Source organism: Delphinapterus leucas, chromosome 11, assembly GCF_059928025.1.
Source record: "Delphinapterus leucas isolate spDelLeu-1000000601 "Yukka" chromosome 11, BTC_Dleu_Yukka2, whole genome shotgun sequence".
Lineage (NCBI taxonomy): Eukaryota > Metazoa > Chordata > Mammalia > Artiodactyla > Monodontidae > Delphinapterus > Delphinapterus leucas.
This window is the reverse complement of record NC_143139.1, coordinates 4,899,136-4,921,157: the sequence shown is the minus strand read 5'-3', so window position 1 is coordinate 4,921,157 and position 22,022 is coordinate 4,899,136. Positions and strand designations below refer to the sequence as shown.

Genomic DNA, 22,022 nt, shown 5'->3' with positions numbered 1-22,022 from the left:
GCGCGTCTGGAACCTGTGCTCCGCAACGGGAGAGGCCACAACAGTGAGAGGCCCGCGTACCGCAAAAAAACCCAAAACAAAACCATAACTATGAGGGTAAGTACTGGATCTTTTCCTTATTTCCCTGGCTCCTATCAAAATGTTTAGAACAAAGTAGGGGCTCAATTAAAATTTGTGAAATGAATGAATGAGGAATCTCTTTTATCATCAATTTGTCAAATGAATCAAACATCTAAAAAATTAGCTGATATAAGGGGAGAGAATTGGTTTTGGAGAAATTTAGAAAATTATAAAGTATCAATATTACTGTTTTAATTATCCAAGAACTATGTATAAAAACGATGTTTTCATAAACCTTAACAATCAGGAAAAAACAGTTGAGAAATGAGGATCTTTGAAAGAATGGACGTTATCCTGCATTATTCACTCAACCGTTCAGAGATTACCCTTCAGCTTATAAAATGAACAAGGAGTTCATTTAAATGTTGTTTAGACAGAAGCTAGAAATAACCACTGCTATACTTTTGTTGAAAACATATCAAATCACATATGCTATCTTTTTTAATGAAAGAGGATGCTTTGTTGTGGCAGCTCATATGATGGAATTCCGAATTAGTCAGGATAGGCCAAGTTATGCTGAGGTAACAAATTCGTCCTGAAATTTCCATGGCTTACCACATAAAAGTTTATTTCTCTCTCATGCTACGTGTGTGACATGGAGTAAATTTGTGAATTTACTCTGCAAATTCCCTCAGGGACTGGAGTTAACAATGACATTAGTACATGGATTCATGATAACTGTGGCAGGAAATGAGGACAATTGAGGGTCTTGAACCAGTTCTTAGGTGCTTCCTCCATTCACTGTCCAGAGCTACTCACACAACCCAGCTAACTGCAAAGGTGATGGGGAGTATGGGGGAACACATAAATGTTTAGTGTGTGGACAATGCCATACGGACCATGCGTGTCTGAGTCTCCCAGGTAACCTCACCCAGTGTATAGGTCTTATTTGTGTCTCTGGTCTGCCACTTTCCCCTGATATCCTCATTCATTTTTTCTTCTTCCAGTTTTACTGACATGCAGCACTGTGTAAGTTTAAGGTGTATCACATAACGATTTGACTTACGTACATCATGAAGTGACTATCACAAGAAGCTTGGTGAACCTCCATCATCTCACAGACACGAAATTAAAGAAAAAGAAAAAATTGTTTTCCTTGTGATGAGAACTCTTAAATTTACTCTCTTAACTTTCATATGTAACACAGCTGTGCGCATCTTCTTCGTCCTGTTGTACGCTACATCCCTAGTATTTAATCTTATAACTGGAAGTTTGTACCTTTTTACTGCCTTCATCCAATTCTCCCTCCCCTACCCGCCCCCCGCCTCTAGTAATCACAAATCTGATCTCCTTTTTCTATGAGTTTGTTGTTTGTTTTTGAAGTATAATTGACCTAAAACTCTACGTTAGTTCCTGTTATGCAACATACTGATTCAATATTTCTGTACATTTCAAAGTCATCACCAAGATAAGTGATTAAACATGTCACCTATATTCGCCACACCATACATTTAAAAAATATATTTATTTATTTGGTAGCACCGGTCTTAGTTGCAGCAGGCAGGCTCCTTAGTTGTGGCATGCGAACTCTTAGTTGCAGCATGCATTTGGGATGTAGTTCCTTGACCAGGGATCGAACCCCAGCCCCCTGCCTTGGGAACACAGAGTCTTATCCACTGGGCCACCAAGGAAGTCCCCCCTCACTGTACATTTTATACCCATGAATCATTTATTTTGCAACTGGAAGTTTATACCTCTTAATCTCTCTCACCTATGCTTTCCTTCCAGCACCCCCTTCCCCTCTGGTAACCACCAGTTTGTTCTCTGTATCTATAAATGTGTTTCTGTTTTGTTATGTTTGTTCATTGGGTTTTTTTATATTCCAGATATAAGTGAAATCATACAGTATTTGTCCTTCTCTGTCTGACTTATTTCAGTTAGCATAATATCCTCTAGGTCAATCTGTGTTGTTGCAAATGGCAAGATTTCATTCTTTTTTATGGCTGAGTAGTATTCCAATGTGTGTGTGTGTGTGTGTGTGTGTGTGTGTGTGTGTGTATGTTTATTACATTTTTTTTATCCATCTATTGATGGGCACTTGAGTTGCTTCCATATTTTGTCTATTGTAAACAGTGCTGCTATGAACATTGGGGTGCATGTATCTTTTCAAATTAGTGGTTTCATTTTCTTCAGATATATACCCAGCAGTGGAATTGCTGGATCATACGGTGGTTTTATTTGTAGTCTTTTGAGGAACCTCCATACTGTTCTCCATAGTGGCTGCACCAATTTACATCACACTAACAGTGTAGGAGGGTTCCCTTTTCTCCACACCCTCGTCAACACGTCGTCTTTTTGATAATAGCCATTCTGACAGGTGTGAGGTGATATCTCATTGTGGTTTTGATTTGCATTTCCCTGATTATTAGTGATGTTGAGCATCTTTTCATGGGCCTGTATGTCTTCTTTGGAAAAAATGTCTATTCAGATACTCTGCACATTTTAATCAGGTTGTTTGGGTTTTTTTGTGTTTTTTTTTTGATGTTGAGTTGTATGAGTTCTTTCTGTATTTTGGACATTAACCCACTATCGGATATATCATTGGCAAATATCTTTTTCCCATTCAGTAGATGTCCTTTTTCATTTTGTTTGTAGTTTCCTTTGCTGTGCAAAAGCTTTTTAGTTTGATGTAATCCTATTTGTTTATTTTTGCTTTTGCTTCCCTTTCCTGAGGAGACATATCTAAAAAATATGGGACTTCCCTGGTGGTCCAGTGGGTAAGACTCCACCCTCTCACTGCAGGGGGCCCAGGTTCAATCCCTGGTTGGGGAACTAGATCCCACATGCATGCCGCAACTAAGAGTTTACATGCCACAACTAAGGAGTCTGCATGCCGCAACTAAGAAGTCCGCACGCTGCAACTAAAAAAAAGATCCCACATGCTGCAATGAAGATCCCGCCTGTCGCAAATAAGACCTGGCACAGCCTAAAAAAATAAATAAACTTTAAAAAAATATGTTTCAAATAAATGCCATTAAAAAACAATAATAAAAAATTAAAAATATTACTAACACTGATATCAAAGAGCTTACTGCCTATGTTTTCTTCTAGAAGTTTTATGGCTTCAGGTTGTATAATTAAGCCGTATATTTAATCCATTTTGAATTTATTCTTGTGCATGGTGGGAGAGAACAGTCCAGTTTGCTGCTTTTGCATGTAGCAGTTCAGTTTACCCAACACCATTTATTGAAGAGGCTGTCTTTTTCCCATTGTCTATTCTTGCCTCCTTTGTCATAGATTAATTGTGTATGTAAGTATGGGTTCATTTCTGAGCTCTCTGTTCTGTTCCATTGATCTACGTGTGTGTGTTTGTGCCAGATCATACTGTTTTGATTACTCATGCTTTGTAGTATAGTTTGAAATCAGGGAGCATAATACCGTCAGCTTTGTTCTTCTTTTTCAAGATTGTTTGGCTATTCAGGGCCTTTTGTGATTCAATACAAATTTTAGAATTATTTCTTCCAGATCTGTGAAAAAATGCCATTGGTATTTTGATATGGATTGCATTGAATCTGTAGATTGCTTTGGGTAGTATGGTCATTTTAACAATATTAATTCTTCCAATCCATGGACACAGTATATCTTTCCATCTGTCTATGTTGTCTTCAATTTCCTTCATCAGTGTCTTACAGTTTTCCGAGTACAGGTCTTTTACCTCCTCAGTTAGATTTATTCCTAGTTATTTTATTCATTTTGATGCAATGGTAAGTGGAATTGTTTCCTTAATTTCTCTTTCTGATAGTTCATTTTTAGTGTATAGAAAAGCAATAGATTTTTGTATATTAGTTTTGTATCCTGCTGAATTCGTCAATGATCTCTAGTAGTTTTTTGGTGGTGTCTTTAGGATTTTCTATGCATAGTATCATGTCATCTGCAAACAGTGACAGTTTTACCTTCTCCTTTCCAACTTGGGTTCATTTTATTGCTTTTTCTTGTCTGACTGCTATGGCTAAGGTTTTCAATACTATGTTGAATAAAAGTGTCAAGAGTGGGCATTCTTGTCTTCTTCCTGATCTTAGAGGAAATGCTTTCAGCTTTTCACCCTGGAGTATGATGTTAAATGCGGGCTTATCATATATGGCTTTTATTAAATGTTGAGGTATGTTCCCGCTATACCCACTTTGTTGAGAGTTTTTATCATGAATTGATGTTGAACTTTGTCAAAAGCTTTTTCTGCGTCTATTGAGATGATGATACGATTTTTATTCTTCAATTTGTAATGTGGTGTGTCACATCAATTGATTTGTGGATATTGAACTATCCTTGCATCCCTGGGATAAATCCCACTTGATCGTGGTTTATGATCCTTTCAATGTATTGTCGAATTCAGTTTGCTAATATTTTCTTGAGGATTTCTGCATCTCTGTTCATCAGTGATAGTGGCCTGTAATTTTCTTTTTTCTTTTTTTTTTCTGTGATATCTTTTTCTGGTTTTGGTATCACGGTGATACTGGCCTCATAGAATGAGTTCAGAAGCATTCCTTCCTCTGCAGTTTTTTGGAATAGTTTGAGGAAGATAGGTCCTAGAGTCTCTGGCTGTAGGACCTGGGGTTCCAGAGCTCGTGTTGACCTGCTGGTAGGTGGAGCCAGGTCCAAGAATCTCTGGCTGCAGGGCCCAGGGGTCCGGGGGGCTGGTGTTGACACCTAGCTACTGCTTGGCCTGAGGCATCCCAGTACTGTTGCCTGCAGGCTGGTGGGTGTGGTTGAGTCCCAATGCTGATAAACTCAAGGGAGGATTCCAGAATGGCAGCTGCCGGCACCTGTGTCCACGTGGTGGAACAAGCTCCCCAGAATGGCTGCTGCCATTGTCTGTGTCCCCAAACATTCTGGGGCCTTGTCTTCCTGGTGCTGGGCTGGGGAGCCTGATGTGGGGCTCAAACCGCTCGCTCCTTGGGGAGAAGCTCTGCAATTGTAACTACCCCTCTGGTTTGTGGGTCACTCCCTCACAGGTGTATAGGTCCTGACTGTACTGCATCTCTGCCCCTCCCACCCCTTTTGTTCTGGTTCCTTTTTAAAATCTTCGGTTGTAGAAGATCTTTTCTGTAGTCTTCCTATCTTCCTCATCAATAGTTGCTCTGTAAATAGTTGTAATGTTGGTGTGCCCCTGGGAGGAGGTGGGCTCAGGGGCTTCCTACTCTGCCATCTTGGCTGCTCTCTCCTCTCATCTCAGTAAGTGGCAGTACCTCTACCATTGCTCACATAATCCTGATTCTTCACTGTAACCTTACGTTCCCCGTCAGCGTCATCACAAATTTCTGTAGGTTCAATAGTACAGCGAGTGCTGGACTTTTGCTTTTATTTTCAAATAAAGATCTAATCCCAGTCTTCACTGAGGATAAGCCAAGTGCGAAAATACCTGATCTATCTGGAATGTGGGATAGGGGAGGCTAGGGAGGGTTGGAGTCCGTTTCCAGGGCATCTAAATGGTTTCAACAATAGAATTGGGACTGAAAATAATTCTATTGCGACCAAACGTTGGCCTGTTGGTTACTCAGAGTCAGTGAAATTTCTGTTCTTCTTGTTTATAAATATATATTTTTAAACTGAAGGTTTTTCCTCATTCTGATAGTAAGACTAAAATATATACAGTCTTAAATCTCCAGGACTTCAGAGATCTTTAAAGATACACGTCTTTGAAATTTGCAGAGACTTGTTCCGTGAATTTGTCCCCAGTCCTGTGGTGTAAATGTTTCATGTATGTTTGTGAAGAATGCGGATTCACTCATTATATGGTGCCGAGTTCTATATGTGTCTGAAATAATTGTGTTGTTCAAATCTTCAATAAGAAATGAAAGGAAGGAAGGGCAGGAGGAAAGAAGGAAGGAAGGGAGGGAGGGAGGGAGGGAGGAATTTAAAACCTAAAAAAGAAGTTTCTGTGGGCTCTCTCACCAAATTATGTCTTGAATCCACCACTTCTCCTTGTGGCTTTACTACATCCTCCACTAACCCTCCGTCATCTCTTGTGTGAACAACTGTTAACATAGCTTGTCTGGAGAGTCTGTTCACATAGCTCTGCTGCCTGCACTCTTGTACCCCATAAACCCTCCCCTCCTCAGCCAGCAAAGCGATAGCTCTGTAATCATCTCATGTCACCCCCCTGCTGGAAAATTCTCTCACGGATTCTCATTGCCACTGAAGTCCCAGCCCCTCCAAGGCCTAGGTGACTTGGCCTCTCTCTGGTTCTCTGGTCCCATTTCCCTCCTCACGGCCCCTCTTCACCAAGCTCCAGCCATAACTTAGGCTTCCCTCTGTTCCTGGACCACGTCATGCTCATTCCTGCCTCAGGGCCTTTGCATTTTCAGTTCCTTCTGCCGACAAAGCCCTTTCCCAAGATACTTGCATGGCCTACCTCCTTCTGGCCTTCAGATCTTAACTCAGAAGTTAAGGCCTTCCTTCCAGTCCCCGCCCAGTCACTATGTGTTACCCTATCTTAGAGCACTTAGGCCTGAAATTGTATCATCTATTTACTATTTTCACAGGTTTATTGCCTGTCTCTCTCTGCCGGAGTGTAGGTTTTTTTGAAGAAAGGGACCCTCTTGTTCTCTTATACGTCTTTAGCGCCTGGAATGGTGACAGTCACGTTGTAGAAGCCCAATCAGTATTTGTCATCCATAGAAATCATGTTCCTAAGGAATATCTAATGATGGTTAAATGGAAAAAAGAAAAATACTATTCAATAGGGTAGAAAACTATTCACTGTGAGCCTGATTTTATAAGAAAAGACACATACATTATAACAAGAGGAAACGTATAGGTTGTGTCAGGGGTTTGTCTAGGTGATATTTATAATGCTAAAAATGCTTCTGCTATTCTACTGTTAAAGAACTTTTCAGCTGTATGCGTATAATTGAGATTTTTTTCATAAAGAAAATTACCCAGAGGGCAGATAGGGGAGAACGCATATATTGTTGTATGTATGTGGTCACGCATATATACTGAGGCAGGCCAAAGTTCTAATGTAAAAGCACTTACTAGAGTAAAACTCTGAATATTCAAAAAGAAGTCTGAGTCGGTGGGTATGTGTGCTCCTGGGATTTGTTCTGTTTACTTACGATTGTTACGTTAGGATTCTAACATGAAGCTCGTCAAGGCTCATCAGAATAGAGACAAGAAGATTTTAAGGCTAAAAATGGGCAGACAAAACAGACATCAGGTATTAGTATAAACTAACAAGAGTCTTCAGGACCAACTGAGAATTGTGGTTTTGCAATTACCCAAGTTATTTCTAACCCCACGACTTTGCTTTTTCCTCCTATTGCTTTTAAGTTGGAAATGGTCGTGGTTTATGCAAATTTAATACAAGAGAAGGTCTTGGACTTTTATTGGCAGGGATTTTCTTGCACCACCCACTGTCATAATTGATTACATGCTGTACCCTGATGGAAGAACAGAATTTCTAGGCCAACAAAAAAAAAATCACAAATACACGGTAAACCATCTGTTTGTCCAGCGACTGAGAAATAACAATGTGAGCAGTGATCCAAGCCGGAAGGGGCTGCCGGTCCAGCTGTGCCTGGTCCTCCACCAGCCTGAGGTCTGATGGTGGAGGGAGATTGGTTCTGGCAGTCGCTCTGTCAGCATCTGACATCTGTCACCCAGAGTTCCCCATGATTGCTGGTTCCAAAAAATCATATCTGCCAGACAGCTTTTCTACTGATGGACAGTCGAAGGAGGCCTTGTCAGCCTGCTTCTGGGGACCTCCCTTTTATCTGAATTCATGTATCCAATAATCCCTTTTCATGCCTTGCCTGACAGCCTGTCACTTAGCAGGGAAAAGAACCTCCCCTAAGCCCAGGTTCATTGCTGTTCGGAAGAATGGCAGCAGGATGAAGGGGATACTATGGAAGTTGTAAATGCTTATGGTTTCATAAGCATTTACAACTTCCATAGTTGTAAATGCTTCACAGGCTCTGGATGAGAGCCGTCTCTCCTCCATCAGGATCCACAGGAAAACACTGCCCCCCCCCACCGCCCCTGCCTTTTTGGAAAATTAACATTTGCATTGTTAACGCCTTTAAAAATAATTAACAAGGTACTTGATGTGTTTGCATATACAGTCAGTGTCTGCTGGGAATTGTTTCCAGGACCTTCCTCGGATAACAATCCGTGGATGTCCAAGTCCCTTATATACGGTGGCACAGTATTTGCATGTCACCTGTGCACATCCTCCCGGATACTTTGAATCGTCGCTAGTTTACTTAGAATACCTAACACAACGGAAGGGCTATGGAAGTAGTCGCCAGCGCTCTGCAGACTCACGCTTTGCTTTTGGGAACTTCTGGAATTTTTTCTTAAACATTTTCAATCTTCGGCTGAACCTGTGGATGTGGAAGGACTGTATTCAGATTCTTGTTGAAGCTTCCAATGTATTAGGCGCTGTACATAGACTACCTCATTTAATCTTTTCAATAAACCAGCAAGGTTTCCCAGCTAACAAGCAGCAGCCCTGGGATTCAAACACAGATCTTCTTGCTTAAGGGAAATTCCCTCTCCACTGTGGCATCCTGACTTTCCCTGTCACCATATTTGTGACAATTTTTATGTAACAGATAAATGTACAATACTGTCAGTAACACTCCAGACAGACAGCAAGCAGTGGGGGGTATTGGGAGGATTCCCCCCCCCCCCCGAGACACCTGACAGAGTGCTAAGGAAAACCCTGGAGTCCTGTTCTCCTGGTCCAAGTATCTGGAAAGATGTAGGATGTGAGGCAAGTAAAGCCATAGGAAGTGCCCTATCGAAGCAAACCTTCTGTAGACTCTTCATTCTGATCTATGGGGATGTATGGAAGACAGAAGTGAATGATTTGCTGTCAGAACATCTGAGGTGTCAAGACTTTCCAGGAAGGTACTGACCAAGGTATCCAGAAGGTATCCAGACTCGTTAAGCCCAGCCACGAATGGAAAACTGCACAAGCCAAGAGCTCCCTCAGCACGTTAACACCTCCGTTGCTGGGCAACCCTTTGCTGAGAACAGCAGGGAGCCCTTGCGGGGTTCAGGTTATTGTATCCATGGTAGGATACATTTTTTGAAACAGTACCAGTGTATTTCTTCCAGCATTTTTCGCTTGCATTTTTGGCCCTTTATCCCGTGTCCCCTTTTCAGGGAAGGGAAGGTGACAGAGAGCCAGGGAAATGACCACCTGGAGGATAAAGAAAGTAATCTTGACATGAGCAAAGTTTTGAGAGACTGTGATGAGGTCTTCCCTGATCCCTGGACCAGAAAGATTCTCTGGACTGTTGGGGGAGGGGAAATGATGAAAGCAGCGATGTCGGTGGGTCCCTGAGGAATAAGGACAAACTAAAGATGCGATTTTTTTTTTTTTTTTTTTGGCTGCATTGGGTCTTCTTTGCTGCACGCAGGCTCTCTCTAGTTGTGGCGAGCAGGGGCTACTCTTCGTTCTGGTGCGTGGGCTTCTCAATGCGGTGGCTTCTCTTGTTGCAGAGCACAGGCTCTAGGCATGCGGGCTTCAGCAGTTGCGGAACGTGGGCTCAGTAGTTGTGGCTCGCGGGCTCTAGAGCGCAGGCTCAGTAGCTGTGGCGCACGGGCTTAGTTGCTCCGCGGCATGTGGGATCTTCCCGGACCAGGGCTCGAACCCGTGTCCCCTGCATGGGCAGGTAGATTCTTAACCACTGCGCCACCAGGGAAGTCCCAAGATACGATTTTTTTTTTAAAATGACATACGTTTGCGGCGTTGGTAGGAGAGCAGAACCCCTGCCCCTTCCCAGGCAGAGCGCCCCTGGAGGTGGCGAGACCCCACAGAAGCAGTGGCTTTGCAGGGCCTTAGACAGAGTCTGGGGTAAATCTTTTGGCCCCAGGCCCCAGCATAGTATGGGAGCAGCAGAATGTTTCTTTTCCATCCAGAAGAAAACCACAGGTACAGTGTTTGCAATTTTCTTTAAAATATTTTGGAATATGCAGCCCATGTGTGTGATTTCGGTAAGTTATAACCCAGATGCTACAACCATTCTGCCTTAGCCACCTGGCACTGCTGTAACAGAAGACCGCAGACCTGGGGGCTTCAACAGCCAACGTGTATTTCTCACAGTTCTGGAGGCTGGAAGTCCGAGGTCAGGGTGCCAGCACGGTCGGGTTCTAGTGAGAGCCCTCTTCTGGTTGCAGACCGCCAGCTTCTCACTGTGTCCTCACACGGCAGAGACAGAACAGACAGCTAGGCTTCTGGCTCTGCTTATAAGAGCACTCATCCCATTCATGGGGGCTCCACCCTCAGGACCTCATTATCCCCCAAAGGCCCCACCTCCAGATACCATCTCACCGGGAATTAGGTTCCAACATATGACTTTGGGGGGACACAAACATTCAGTCTGGAACACATTCTAATCAAGAATGGACAGTCTAGGGCTTCCCTGGTGGCGCAGTGGTTGAGAGTCCGCCTGCCGATGCAGGGGACACGGGTTCGTGCCCCGGTCCGGGAGGATCCCACATGCCGCGGAGCGGCTGGGCCCGTGAGCCGTGGCCGCTGAGCCTGCGCGTCCGGAGCCTGTGCTCCGCAACGGGAGAGGCCACAACAGTGAGAGGCCCACGTACCACACACACACACAAAAAGGAATGGACAGTTCTAAGTTTGGGGCACTGGTGTCCTAATCGGGAGAACCACAGCCCACGGGAACTTCTATCTGTATTTCGATTGCAATGGATACTTAATTAGCATCCTGAATTTCAGAAAATAGATTTTGTTGGTGCAAATGGTAACGTGTGCAACACAAGTTAGACGGGGGCCTCGCTGAAATCGTGTGTATTGGCTGAGACGTTTTAGGGACCCCCCCTCCCCACCAAATGACCAGTAAAGGGTCTAGAGAGACTGGCCTCCATCCTCGGGGTGCTGCTGGCCGAGCCTCGTCTCTCTAACAGCCCTCCATCCGGCCGTGGGATTGGGAGGCCCTCTGGTTGCTCCTTGCTGACTGTAAAGGACGAGAACCCTTCCTTTGGAACATTTGCCTGGAGGAGGGAAGCCTTCCTGCGAGGTGGTGGTGGAGGCAGAGCCGCACAATGTGGCGGAAGATTCTGGGTCCCAGTCCTAGCCTGACCCTTGCTGCGAGCTGTGTGTCCCTCGAGTCACTCGGCTACAAGACGAGGTGTCAGATTCATCGGGGGTCGTGAGGGTCATGAGACGCTTGTGAAAGCTCTTTGAAGATTGCACTTAGCTGCTAAGAAGTCTCCCTCATCTCAGAGCTTAAGCTGGCGGTATTGAGCGGCTAAACCGTCGATACCTGTCTGGAAAATGAACTTTTGAGAAGACTGAATTAGGTGCCTCTCTCACACTCCGCTTTATTTATTTATTTTTTAACCTTCTATTTTATATTGGAGTGTAGCCGTTTAACAACGTTGTGACAGTTTCAGGTGCACAGCAAAGCGACTCAGCTGTACATATACATGTATCCACTCTCCCCCAGAATCCCCTCTCATCCAGGCTGCCAGTTTCAGGTGCACAGCAGAGCGACTCAGCTGTACATATACATGTATCCACTCTCCCCCAGAATCCCCTCTCATCCAGGCTGCCAGTTTCAGGTGCACAGCAAAGCGACTCAGCTGTACATATACATGTATCCATTCTCCCCCAGAATCCCCTCTCATCCAGGCTGCCAGTTTCAGGTGCACAGCAAAGCGACTCAGCTGTACATATACATGTATCCACTCTCCCCCAGAATCCCCTCTCATCCAGGCTGCCACATAACATTGAGCAGAGTTCCCTGTGCTATACGGTAGGTCCTTGTTGGTTATCCTTTTTAAATATAGCAGTGTGTACTTGTCAATCCCAAACTCCCTATCCCTTCCTTCCCTGCACTCTTCCCCCGCTGTTAACCATAAGTTCATTCTCTAAGTCTGTGAGTCCGTTTCTGTTTTGTAAATACGTTCATCTGTATCATTTCTTTCTAGATTCCACATATAAGCGATATCACATGATACTTGTCTTTCTCTGTCTGACTTACTTCACTCAGTATGACAATCTCTAGGTCCACCCACGTCTCCACAAATGACCCAATTTCGTTCCTTTTAATGGCTGAGTAATACTCCATTGTATACATGTACCACATCTTCTTTATCCATTCCTCTGTCGATGGACATTTAGGTTGCTTCCATGTCTTGGCTCCTGTAAACAGTGCTGCAATGAACATTGGGGTGCATGTATCCTTTTGGACCATGTTTTTCTCCAGATATATGCCCAGGAGTGGGATTGCTGGGTCGTACGGTAGCTCTATTTTTAGTTCCTTATGGAGATGCCATACTGTCCTCCATAGTGGCTGCACCAATTTATCACACCCCACTTCAGCCTTGACAATAGCTAACATTTATCAAGCTCTGGCTCTGTGCCAGGCACTGTGGACGTGTTAAAATGAGTAACTCAGGAGGTACTGTGAGCGTTGGACCCCATTTCAAAGATGAAGAAACCGAGTCGTGGAGGGGCTCAGCAGTGATGCCCGAGGTTACACAGCCAGTGGGTGGTCCAGGGGTGGGAGAGGAAGGGGGGGGAAGAGGGGATCCCAGAGCAGGCACTTGTGTTCGTTACCACTGTATGAAATAGTAGCCGTCCTGCGACTCCTTGTCTGTTTCTGCAGGGAGTGCGAAGACATCGTACCTGGAAAGCTATAGGTGCCAGAGACACATTTGTCGAATGGGGTGTTTGGTGCAGGATATGCCCGGCCCACGACCAGCCCTCACTTATTGAATGAACAAACAGTGCCCGAGAGCCCCACGCGTAAGAAGGGGTGGCGAGAAGTCATCATTGTTGATGGTTGGGATGACTGAAACAGTCCTGGGATTTGTACTTTTCAACAGATCCAAAAATCTCACAGGTTTATCTTCTTATGGGGTGAATATAGTGGTAGGAGAACTGAAAGTGGCTCCCCAAACAAACAAGCAACAGAGAAAAAGCTGATCTTTAAGTTGGCCTACCTGCAGACCTCAGTGTGGGCTGACTCGGGGGTCTCAAAGGAAGTTCAAGAATCTGGCCCAGCTCCTGGTTATCTGATAACTAATAGCCCGTGAAGAGATAACAGAGCAGAGATGACAAAGCCTAATGAGGAATGCAAGTCTTTTTCACTTGGGGTAGAAAAGTAAAGGGAGGGTCCCAAGCCTGCTCTGCTCCCCCTGGGACTTATGGGGGTCCTGTTTCATAGCTGGAGGGGGACAGGCGGCTGACGTCAGTGAGGGAAGCAGGTTCCACGGTGGGGGGGGGCGGGGGGAAGGGGTCAGACTGTCTTTAGCAGCAGCCCTGACTGCCTTGCAGGCCTGTCTTTTGCCAGGAATGTATTTCCCAAGGAGTTAAAATCCTTACTTTTACGGGAAAGATCTCATCTCATATTGGCCAGTAAGTCATGATGAGAGTCAAACTGAACACGCCCGCAGGCTGGATTTGGTTTACAGGCCGCCGTTTCTATCTCTGAATTAGACACTGAAAAGAATGGCAGGAAGTCACGAATAGCACCAGCCCCTCCCAGGTGGAGTCAGGATGTGGCAGTGCTGACAGGTGCAGGGGAGGGAGCTGCCGTCCCGCTCACCTGCGGGAGGTAGGAGCCACCCTACACCTGGCTGCCCCCCTTCTCTCTGTTAAGTTGCTCCCGCCTGTGGCATTAGCGCCACCTACTGGACTTTCCAGGAAGTGCTCTATGTTGACACCCACCAAGGCCAGAGGGAGGAAGGAGATGGGGTTCCAGGGCAAGTCGCCAGCAATGAAATGGAAGCTGTGTTTTGGATAAGCATAAACGCCAAGCTCCCGTGGGATGCTGAGGCACGGTCCGAGGGAAATCAGCGGGGCTGTCTTGCTGTGTCCTCAGGCCGCCCAGTTTTGCTTACCCACCCGATGGGATCTGACCCTCCACGGCAGCAGGAGGCCTCCAAGCCCAAGCCATCGGCTCAGAACGGCCAGACGTATTTCTCAGGAGGAATTAGGTACATGGGAATCGACGTCTGTGGCCAAGTTCATCCCGTTTCACGAGGATAACATCTGTGTTCGTGGTGTTTAAAATCCGTTATATTATGCATACTCTTCAAGCTCTGAGTATTTTCCCGTCACTTTTAAAATCACTTCCCATCCCCTTATTTTTGGAAAAAAGTCAAACTCTGTTTCCAAACTCTCCTGCATCTTTCCACACGTGTTTTCCTAAAACTCATTTGCTTGAGGGAACCCATCCCATGTTGTCAGAAATTGCCCCCTGCCACCCAGGGCATCGGCGTTTGCTGTCAAGAGCTGTGTGCAGTCTTGGGGGCGTGTGTGTGTTGTGTCCCACGGAAAGCCTCTTAAACCAGGGGGCATGGGTTTTGTCTGCTCTGCTCTTCCTTGCCGGCCCAGTGTAGACCCTGCACATGCGTGTTGGCTGTGGCCAGTCAGCTCTTTGTGATGTGCTGACCCTTCCCCCTGGCATGTTTGTTGCCGTTGCTGCTATAAGAGTAGGGCAGAAATGATCTGGTGTAATACCCAGCTCTGAATGTTCGCCTCACGGCAGCAGGTTGAGAACATCACTAAGGCAACTGGAACTTTCATTTTGGTGTGACCTCTGTGTCCTGACTTAAAAGTCCCAGATCTCCGCAAAGTCGTTAGAAAAGTTAGTCACTAGAGCATAAACAAAAGACCTGGGATTTCGAAGTCTCCACTCCATCACTAACTTCCACTCGCAGAAAGGGCCCTTTTGTCTCAGGTTTGAGGTTTTCCACGTATAAGATGAAATGGATCTGAGAGTGTGTTGTGAAGGGGCCGTTGGATTGACCCAGAGCCAGCTGTGTGGGATGGAACACTTGCTTCTTCAGTGGCCTTCCCACCTGCAACACCCGTAGCCCCGGATGGGAGAATCCAGCCTTGCTGGATGGAACTCGTTACGGAGCGGTGTTGGAGTGTTATTAATGGACACGGCACCAACACTGCAGGGCGAACAGATCGGGAGGGGAGGGAGGGAGGGAACTGGCTGGACAGCAGGTCATGCAGAAGAGGATTCCAAGGATGGTTAAGAGTGGCAACCAGAGGCCTTGGAAACTCCAGAGAGGTCCAGCGGACTCCACTAGGCAGAAACCCAAGAAAAACGTTATCCCTACTTTTCCCCAAGAACACTGGAAATCAGTGGGGGATGGAGACAAAGAGGAATTTCGAGAGTCCTTGTAAGATGAAACATCCTATAGAGTGGAGCTCCTTGGGAGTAACAGGGAATGTTTTCATCTGGACTTTCGCACCGTGACCAGTATTTATCTTCCCACTTGCAACTCAGGTCAGAATGAAACTGGAAAACAGCCTTCAGTGACTTTTTTCTTTTTCCTTAGGAACTAGGTTATTATTTTGTGTCTGTGTAGCTCTATTTCCTTCAATATTTCATTGTTTAACTCTCACAGAAATTCACTTATGTTTTTACTTTTATTTTCACATTTAAACAAATTTTATATTGGAGTACAGTTGATTTACAATGTTGTGTTAGTTTCAGGTGTACAGCAAAGTGATTCAGTTATACGTATACATGTAACTCTTCTTTTTTCAGATTCTTTTCCCATATAGGTTATTACAGAGTATTGAGTAGAGTTCCCCGTGCTCTACAGTAGGACCTTGTTGATTATCTGTTTTATATAGTGTGTATATGTTAATCCCAACCTCCTAATTTATCCCTCCCTACCACCTTTCCCCTTTGGTAACCATGTTTGTTTTCTAAGTCTGTGAGTTTCTGTTTTGTAGATAAATTCATTTGTATCATTTCTTTAGATTCCACATGTAAATGTTACCGTATGATATTTGTCTTTTTCTGACTTATTTCACTTGGTATGATAATCTCTAGGTCCATCCATGTTGCTGTAAATGGCATTATTCATTCTTTTTTACGGCTGAGTAATATTCCACTGCATATATGTACCACATCTTCTTTATCCATTCAGTGACTTTGAAGGAGACAGGGAACTACAGAGAAAATGAATTTTCATAGTAACATCAACAGGGCCTGACCCACCACTCTTGGGAAAGAGGCTGGTCTGAGTCGCTGAGGTCGGGGAGCAATGGGCAATTTGTTTAAGTGTGGACTTTCCCACCCCTTTCCCAGGCTCTACCTCACCACCCTTCCACCAAGGCAGTGGGAGTCCAGTCCTCACAGGAGGGATACAGAGAGGGAGGGTCAGGAAGCAGGAGGGAGCCGGGAAGAGCTGCAAGCAACCGAGAAAAGCTGCAGAGGTTGGGTTCTCCAGAGACACGCTCTCCCCTCCCCGCCAAGCCAGGAGATACTCACACCCAAGAGTGAGTAGCTGGCAATAATCAGATTAGCATCTGAGGTCTGGTCAGGACAGCAGTGACTGACCCACCTTCTGAAGGTGGCCTGAGGCTTCTGGTTTATAAGAGGGTTGTACGGGTGACCCAAAAGTTAAAAAAAAAAAGGTCATCAATTGGTTGCACTGCAAATGACACACAGAGATGACCCTCCAGGTTAGGATTTGCATTTTACCCCAGCACCAACTGCGGCCAACAGAGTCCTGACTCAAGAAAGTTGTGTTCCACGCTGAGGATTGCTGGTCAAGAAAGAAGTCAAAAGAGCCAGAGAATTTAGGTCAAGGTGAGTTTATTGTCCAAATAGCATAACCTAATTGCATCCAAAACCATTTTCAAATCCATCTTTAAGCTAGTCAGAAAAACAGGTTATTATTTTTAAAAATCACTTAACACTGAACAGATAGGACCTCTGAAAAGGCAGCTTGACTATACCATGTCACCATCATGGCCAATACAACATTTTTTTCCCATACTTCCTAAAAACCTTCCGTGTATACTGATCATGCTACTTTAGCACTTGCTCGCATGCCGACCAAATAAACACCCACACCTCTTACAGAGTACATGGTGAGAGAATAAAACTGACGGGATATGGCATCACACTCATTTTAAAGCAAAAAAAAAAAAAATTTATAATAATAATAAAAGAAAGTCCAAGATGAGAAACTGTAACTGAGAGAGAGAGAGAGAGAGAGAGAGAGAGAGAGAGAGATCTGAGGTACATGGTAATGAACATAATGGAAAAAATCCAATGGCCTGGTGACCTGCCGGGGATTTCAGAGCTGGCCAGCAGTAAGAAACACAACCAATTTAAAAAACAAAACAAAAGAAACCACGAGAACTTTTTTTTTTTTTAAAGGATAGGCACCTGTCAAAATACACTGGCTACTGTAATGGCTACAGTCAGTAAGGCACTTTTTTCCCCAAAGTAGGCTGCAGGCAAAGGGATAAATGTGGCAGCTCCAGCATGCATGTGTATGTTTGCCGATGGCTTCTGGAAACCTAAGCCAAGAATCGGGTCTGACAGCCCAGCCAAGTCTAAAAGCAGAGACACACGGATACAGAACGGTGGTTCTGGCTGAAGTGACGGTTCTGGGTCATTTAGAATCCAGAATCATGAAAAGCCAAGTGGGATGAGGAAGCCATACACGTCCTCTTGAGTCTCCCGGCCCGATTTTGTACAAACGGGTGACAGGAACTGCCCCGAGCCCACTGTGCTCCGTAGCTACAGAGCGTCTGCTGGCTGAAGGGGACTTTACCGTCTCAGCAGTAATTTCCCTTTTAAAGCTATTCTCAGGGTCGGACCGTCTCAAAGATAAACAAAGAGGAATCCTTTTGGCTTAGAAGCCAGTTGGCTTACTCAGATCCCCCCCATTCTTACTTCCCATTTCCACTCTACCAACGTTCTCTTCTTGAGCTAGAAAATTATTTACATGAGATAAGGTGCGAGTCTATTTCTTCTCCCAGCCCTGACCCCTGTGGCCCGTGGAGGGAAAATGCCCCTGCCCTCTCTGAGAAAGTCATCCAATCCTGCTACCGTCCGCAGCCCCTTCGGAAGGGAAGCCCCCGATGCCCGCAGCCGAGGTGGCATCCCCTCGGAGCCACGCGTGCCCGACTCGGATGCTGAAGGAGGCCGAACCGGACCTCCGCTGCAGCACACGCACCAACAGGGACCTGGCTGGGGGACGCAGTGGGCTGCTCAGTGGGGTGGGGCAGTTCCAGAGGACAGCCTCCCCGGACAGAAGCCCCTTCTCTCAGCCCTGGGGGGGGAGGGGGGGCATTCTGCTGAGGCATCGGTCCCCTGCCCCCGCCTGCAGGCTTCTCGGCTGTTATGAACCCGCACGGAACTGAATTATGCTTAGCATATATTTTTGGCATACAAGGATTTTCCCCCATGGGATTTGGCCAAAATTTGGCAGGTTAGGGGAACAACTTAGCTCCCACTGATGGAGAAAAACATAAACAAACAACCAACCAAAAAAAACCATACAGAGGAGGAAGTAAAGAAGAGGGAGAAAGACAACAAGGTAGAAAAAGACCAGAATAGTTTTGGAACCCTCTTAGTGGGAGGAAAGAGAAAAAAATGCATGGGGAGAAGTGAACTCCTCTGGGACAAAGACTCCTACCGAGGAAACCAATCCAAGGAGCGGGTATAAGCCAGTTCAGCAAAGCCGGGATCCCTTCTTTTGTGTTAAGGAGAGAGCAGGCAGAAAAGCTAAACTACCTGGCACCCTCCTCACCAGCAACCCTACACCTCCCATCACACTAGGCCCTGAGGATGGGAAGAAGACAAAGCCAGAAGGCCCCAGTGGCCCCCTGGGGGCTCCAGGGCTGGGAAGAAGAAAAAACCAGAAGGCCCCAGTGGCCCCCTGGGGGCTCCAGGGAAAGTGGAAAGTGAAGGACTCTCGGGGAGTCTGTTGGCCTGTTTCCTTATTTGTCAGGTTCTCTCATTTGCTGCTTCCCTTTGAGCTTAGCGGCTGGTCACTGTTCAAGGGATCTGTACCTGGCTTTCTCTTTAGGTTCCAAGACTCCCAAGAACTCTAGGGTCCATGCATTCCTCCATCCTGTGGAACCCCTCAGGGCCTAGAAGAGTGGCCTGTGCAAAGTGTGCTCCCAATAAAACACAGGCTGCTCACCCTTCCTCTCCAAAACCTCAGAATACAGCACCCACTGGCCCACCAGAAATCCCTAGAATGTCAGGGTCACGTAACTCACCAAGTCCTGAACCCTTCTAACACACTTCAAGGGAGACTGACGCATCTGGGACTGCATATCTCTGCAGAGAAGCAGCCTCCCTACCTCCCTTCGACCACCAATCCAATACTCATCTGACCCATTTTTCCAACCATGCCAATTCAACGCACGATCTAAAACCTGAAAACCATTTAGTGCCACTTAGCAAGGACCTGGCTGCGCTTGCCTGCCGCAGGCTGGACAGGCGGGAGCAGTTGCCGTGGCAACCCTACCTGCTGCAGGTTCAGACCTAGGAGACCCTCGGAGATCATCCTGAACAGGGGCTGCCCGTATCCGGGAAGGGGCCAGAGAGAGGGGAAACGTTCCAGATGAAAGGACCCAAAGCAGATGAGAGCCCTGCTTTAGAAAGGCCTGCAAGATGAGACTCTCCAGATAGCCTGCTGGAATTCTCTAGTCTGTGTCCTGATCGCTGGTACCCACGTGGTACCTACTCCACTGCATCAACCTCTGTGCTGAGTGTCAGCCTTGCGGGGGAGGGGAAATCCCTTGGTTCAATTGCATTTTTTCCATCATGATGAGGATACCAGAGTCAGAATGGAAGCCTGATGACCTTCACCACGGAAGAGGTCCCTGGGCGTGAGAGACCCTGGGGCCAAATCCTCCACCTGCCACCTGGGAGGGGCCCGCACAGCCTCCTCCCCGCCTTCTGCCTTCCCTGACTAATGGGCTCCCAAGCAGAAACTGTCCGGTTGTGAGGTATTATGAGAACAAAAATGTGAACCATTTTCTTTTGTAGCTATTGATTTTGTCCAGTACACCTGAGGTAAAGAATACTCTGTCTTTGAAGGATGTGACCAGAGAGGAAAAAAAAAAAAAAAATCCATGAATACGCTACCAGAAGAAAACAAACTATGTATGGAAGGGCTTTTCCAGTACGAAGAACTCCTATCTCAACCATCTACTTCAGGACTTGGAAATTTAAGCGGGAAAATAATATATTATAAAATTGTTTATAAGATAGCAGCACACTCGGTGAAACATTACAGCTATAGGTACTGTTAACGTGGATAACAATGAATGATCTCAGCTTCTTAGCAGCGCAAAAAAAAAAATAATAAAAAACTGAACATAATAAAATGAAAAATAAGAGACCCTTAGATTTTTCTCCATCTTAAACCCTTATACGACGAAACAAGGCAGAATCTGTGTATAAAACAATTCTTCAGAGTAGCCCTGTTCTGATCTTTTTTTTATTTTTACTTAAAAAGGCAAATATTTTAATAGCTTCATTACCTGTCAATTATAATTGTGCAAAAAAAAAAAAAGTTGGTGCTTCAACCTCTCTGCTAACTGAATGCCTCTAAGACGTGGAGAGGAAAAAAAATTCAAGTATGCTGAATGCAACCTTGCAATGAAATCAACAAAAAAACGGAAACGGGAACGAAATGCCACACTGATGACCCGCTGTCTGTCTTTGCACCAGCAATAACGCTTTTTTCCATGTCCAAAGGAGGAGTATAGAGGTGGGAATTAAGATCCTTCTGTGCCATCAAAATGGTAACAGAGCTTTGTTTTTAGGAATGTTGTGATGGGGATTTCAGCGGAAGAGGGTGTGTCTTGAGTTCCGGTGGGGATGCCAGAGAGTGTCAGATACAGGACAGCAACCCAACTGGGGGCAGGAGGGGAGGGGGCACAGGAGGAGAAGGGAGGCATCTACTCTGCATGATTTGCATAAACCATCCCATCTATCCCTCGGGAACAATTTTTCAAAGTGCTTTTCGAATGGAATGGTTTATACCAAAACGCTCACCTGTGGACCAGACACGCCAATCAGCACCAAAGAATTCGTTTGTTTCCTAATGAGGGATGCCAAGGTCACATTACTCTCTTGAACACATCAGGAGAAAAGTTTCCATTCCAGATCCCACCCTCGGGCTCCATCTGACTCCATCTCATAGGAGTTTTGGGGATGGCCCGTAGCTAGATTGCCCCTTTTAGATAAAAATTGGGTGATGTCTGCAACGAACCATGTTTGGAAGAAGAAGCAAGATGTCGAAAAACGTGAAACCCCAGGATCCAATCACCTGTGTCCAACGGGCAAACATCACCTCTTCTAGGTAGCAGCTACTGTAGACAGCAAGAGTTGTCACTAGAGGCCCAGCAACGCTCCCGACTTAGTAACAAACAGGTGGTCGGGAGGAAGGGCGCTTCTCCATCCAAAACGGTTCGATCGCACTGAGATTCTTTTGTAACTCCCTCCCCATCCTGCCCCTCCTTATTTCTAACTCCTTCTCGAGTTCATTGCTTTGCAATCTAATCCTGCCATAGTGGCATCTGCAATTCCTCGAAAGTATCCTACCAGGGATATATACATGCTAGTTCCTAACAGGAAAAAAGAAAAGTCTCTAATTTGTTCCCATAGTGCAGGCATACATTTTTGCTAGCTACTCTGCAGGTTTTCCTGTAAGCATTTTACTATGACTTTTAACATCATCAAACAATAATAACTGTTCGCATATATACGGGATTCCCTTCTGTTGTACTTCAAATAGGCACCAAATGCTTTTACTGATTCCGTGTTTATAGGACCTTTATCTCTCACTTCTAAAAGATCTTTCAATATGATCTAGGTGGGGGCAGGTTTTTTTTTTTTTTTAAGTTTCATTCTAAAACATTAAGAGAACAAAACACAACCAGAGAGAAGGAGAGAGCAGATTGTGGACGCTTCTCTCCCATTCGGCCTGCCCGACATCCTCACAGGTCAATATCCCGCACATCTGTAGGGGTGCTGGCTTGGTCCAGCTCGTCCTCCGACTTGGATCCGTCGCCCTGGTCCTGACGGTACTGCTGCAGGCTGTTTAGCAGCACCACCTCAATCTGCTCCTGGCAGGCTTTGAGGCAATCCTAGAGGAAGAACGGTCCAGACCAGAGCTGTTAGCAAAGGCAACAGTACGCA

General features: G+C 45.6%; 1 protein-coding gene across 2 annotated transcripts in view; it reads right to left on the bottom strand.

The window, feature by feature from the left end:
- Positions 1-7,424: 7,424 nt before the first annotated feature.
- CCND2 (cyclin D2) overlaps positions 7,425-22,022 on the bottom strand; it is a 36,943-nt gene continuing 22,345 nt past the window's right edge. Inside the window, exon 5 of one of the 2 annotated variants that reach the window (XM_089920155.1) lies at positions 7,425-8,438. In XM_089920155.1, coding sequence (XP_089776281.1) covers positions 8,412-8,438 — 27 coding nt within the window. In that variant the 3' untranslated portion in view covers positions 7,425-8,411. Of the gene's footprint in view, positions 8,439-16,644; positions 21,971-22,022 lie in introns of those variants that run through there. The other variant, XM_022577337.3, reaches the window with a different exon arrangement.